General features: G+C 26.7%; 1 protein-coding gene and 1 long non-coding RNA gene across 2 annotated transcripts in view; one reads left to right on the forward strand and one right to left on the reverse strand.

Moving 5' to 3' along the window:
* LOC106687368 (rho GTPase-activating protein 44) overlaps positions 1 to 3,323 on the forward strand; it is a gene marked incomplete in the record, with an annotated part of 54,853 nt that overhangs the window by 10,249 nt on the left and 41,281 nt on the right. Inside the window, 1 exon segment of the mRNA XM_067052496.1 lies at positions 1,779 to 1,967. Coding sequence (XP_066908597.1) covers positions 1,779 to 1,967 — 189 coding nt within the window.
* LOC136797045 (uncharacterized) overlaps positions 1 to 3,323 on the reverse strand; it is a 19,378-nt gene that overhangs the window by 6,006 nt on the left and 10,049 nt on the right. The window lies entirely within an intron of this gene.

The following is a 3,323-nucleotide window of genomic DNA, read 5'->3' on the forward strand; positions in this document are numbered from 1 at the left end:
ACATTTTTAGATTGAAAAGAAAAAGCAGATATTTCTAATCGGTGTGTATATCAGCCATGCCTCTAAAATGTCAAAGAATGTGTACAAATATATGATTAAATTTATATGAAAATAAATAAATAGTTATATCCATTAGTATAAACTTTTACTAGCTCTAAAGCATAAACAATTTAAAAAACACTACCTCTGATCCTTTATCTCAACTTTCTTTGTTTATTTCCAACTTTTTGGCCATTCGGCCATTATCTAGAAGGCCTTAATTTGATATAACCAAGTTTAAAACCTTTATTTACACATTATCATGCCCAAGTCGATTCATTAATCAATCACAGCATTATATTATTATAATATATTTAATATTAGCTATATTGTTATATATTAGGTAATTATTTACTTACACTCCTCCAAAAAAGGTGGGAACAATTACTTCTTGACCAGACTGTACATCAATAATCCGAAATTACTCAAAAAATTGCATAGGCGGCCGATTCTAAAATTTTTTAAAAATGAATTACCTCCCCATTTAACAGGGAATTTTTCCCTCCAGGGTGAAATCTAAGAGGGGAATTGTCGATAGCTCTTGGTAAATTTAAAGGGAGATGGTATTTAGCTCTTAGTAAACAAAGATTTTTCTAAGTAAGTGGAAAATCGAATAAAAATTGTTGGGAAATTTTATATCTCTCACTCTTCAAACAATTGTAGTGAAGTCCTATATGTGTATACACAGCATAGATAAAGTGCATAAAGTTCTTTTTGAAAAATGAATTAAAACATTAAAATGCATGTTATCTATTTAGTAAATATAAAATAAACACTTCATTTATAGAGTTTCTGGTTATAGAGTCCAATGATATAATAGATATATAATATTTTTATTTTGTAATATGTATTAAAATAATAAATATCCAATACTGAAGATTGTCAGACAGTAAAATTTCATAGTCTAAAAGTACAAGGATCCGTGAGAAATATCAGTCGTAAACATGAAAGATGTATTAAATATGGATATTAATAAGTTAGAAGACGTAAACATGGTGGGAACTGCTGCCAAAAAAAAAAAGTGCATTATAACCTAAACTTTAACTAATGCAAGAAAGAAATTTTTCCTCTTCTAAGGCGATTAATATTATGTACTAACCTATACACTTATCAACGTACAGTCTGGTCAAGAAGTAATGTTCTCGCATTTTTTTGAGAATTGAAAGTAAATAATTATCTTGTTTTTTAGTTAATTACTTTTTCCTAATTCCTGATTATTACCTAATGCTTTTTTTTCCTATTTGCACCAAATATCATTGTGGTAATTAGGAAATGGACTTGTTGGATATCAAAATTTAACATTTCCGAGGTTTCTTTTGCACTTAGCTTATGATATTGAAATTCACCAATTAATTTGTCTCCATATTTAAAGTATTTTGAGCAAATTTGTAATCTTTTTGTTTTTCTTACATTATACTGGTAAACAAATTCAAGAAAATATTACGAACTATTGGCAAAATATGTTTTTATCTGGGAAAAATTCATTTTAATTTATTTTAATATTAACAGAAACTTGGACAAAATTAATTTTGATCTGAACAACAAACTTTAAAGCTCCACAATTTCTAGCCAAACTAACTCAGTTACAATGGAAAATGATTTTTTTCAAAAAAATGTATATTACGCGTTTTAATGTTGAGCTCTTCATTTGTTCTTATGTTATTACATGTTTGTTTGTATATATTTTTTATTCTTTATCTATGAATACAATTTTAATTTTATGGTTTGTGTTTTTTCAGACAAGTAGTTACCGACTGCGGTAAGCTGCAGTTATGCCTTGCTAACGCTATCGTAGAACATGAAATCAAAGTAGAATCCAAAGTAGTAGGTCCTTTAATTAATGTTTGTGATAACGACTATCCAAACATTATGAAATTAAAAAGGAATCTTAGCAAACTCATCCTCGACATGGATTCTGCCAGAGCCAGGTAAATAAATGTATTTTTTTCATGCACCATAAAAAAGACAGGAATCATTTTAAATTAAAATGTGTTCAAGATTCCATCGACACACACCCACCTTTTATCAAGACTTTTAAAAATTTCGAAATAAAACTTGTTTAGTTTTAGTAAGGTTTAACCTTCTTTTAGTAGTGAAGACGACTTTGTAACATTTTTTAGCTCTTCTCCACCCCATTTTACTCAAGAATTGCGAGTGTAAAGAGTCATTTTATATGAAGGATTCTCATTGAAAATATGATTTCATAATGTTTACATTATTTTAAAGGTTGAACATTAGTCTATTTTTGTAAACAATTGCCACTTTGAAATAATGAAGATGGTCAGGGTTGGGGTCAAAAGAGAAACAAAAATAGATCACTATTATTTATTTTCCGACGTTTCGTTCCACTTCGTACAGCTTCATGAGGGCTAAAAAGATACAAAAACAACTTTTGACATTGTAAGATAATAAGATACTAAAAAGTAAATTAAGAAAATTATATACAATTAAAAGAAAAGAAGAAATAAAATAGTATTAATATAAATTAAACGATGATAAGAATATAAAATATTTTTGTATAGTTTTTATTTCTTCTTTTCTTTTATTTGTATATAATTTTCTTAATTTACATTTTTGTATCTTTTTAGCCCTGATGTAGCCCCCCTCTAAAAAGTGGGGCGAAATGTCGGAAAATAAATAGTTGTTATTTATTTTTGTTTTTCTTTTTGACTGCAACCCTGACCACCACCTTCTTTATTTGAAATTATATGATTAATTATTTATATGTATTGTAATATCCTATTTTTTAATAAATAGTTGTTTTTACATATAGATGGTTTTAGTTATATATTTATTTTATGTATCAACATTCAATGATGAATATGAAACTCTCTGTAATTATTTGGATATCTTTTGATTATTATTTTTCATTACATTTAGAACTATAATAGCAATAATTGACATTCGTTAAAAAAGTTATTAATGAACTTTGTTCATGGGTAGATCTCTGCAAGTGCTAAATTTTCTACCATTAAAAAAAAATGTTCATTGATTTTTTTTGTTTTGTTTTTTTCGATTGCATTTTGTTTCTTACTTTTTTGGTGATCTATTTTTATAAAAAGACCGTCAAAAAAATTACCAGTTTATACTGTAAATCAATTGTTTTAAAAATGTGATTCCGGAGTTGTAAGAAAATAACAGAAAATCTATCATATCTTAATATAACAGTCTTAATATCTCTAAAATTGCTAAACCCCAAAAAATCATAACTTTTTAAAAAGCCAACACTGATTTCACAAATGGAACAGTTAATTTTTTAGTAAAACTGAAATTTATTTATTAGT

This window comes from Halyomorpha halys, unplaced genomic scaffold, assembly GCF_000696795.3.
Source record: "Halyomorpha halys isolate HHAL.00 unplaced genomic scaffold, Hhal_1.1 Scaffold951.1, whole genome shotgun sequence".
Taxonomy (NCBI): Eukaryota; Metazoa; Arthropoda; class Insecta; order Hemiptera; family Pentatomidae; genus Halyomorpha; species Halyomorpha halys.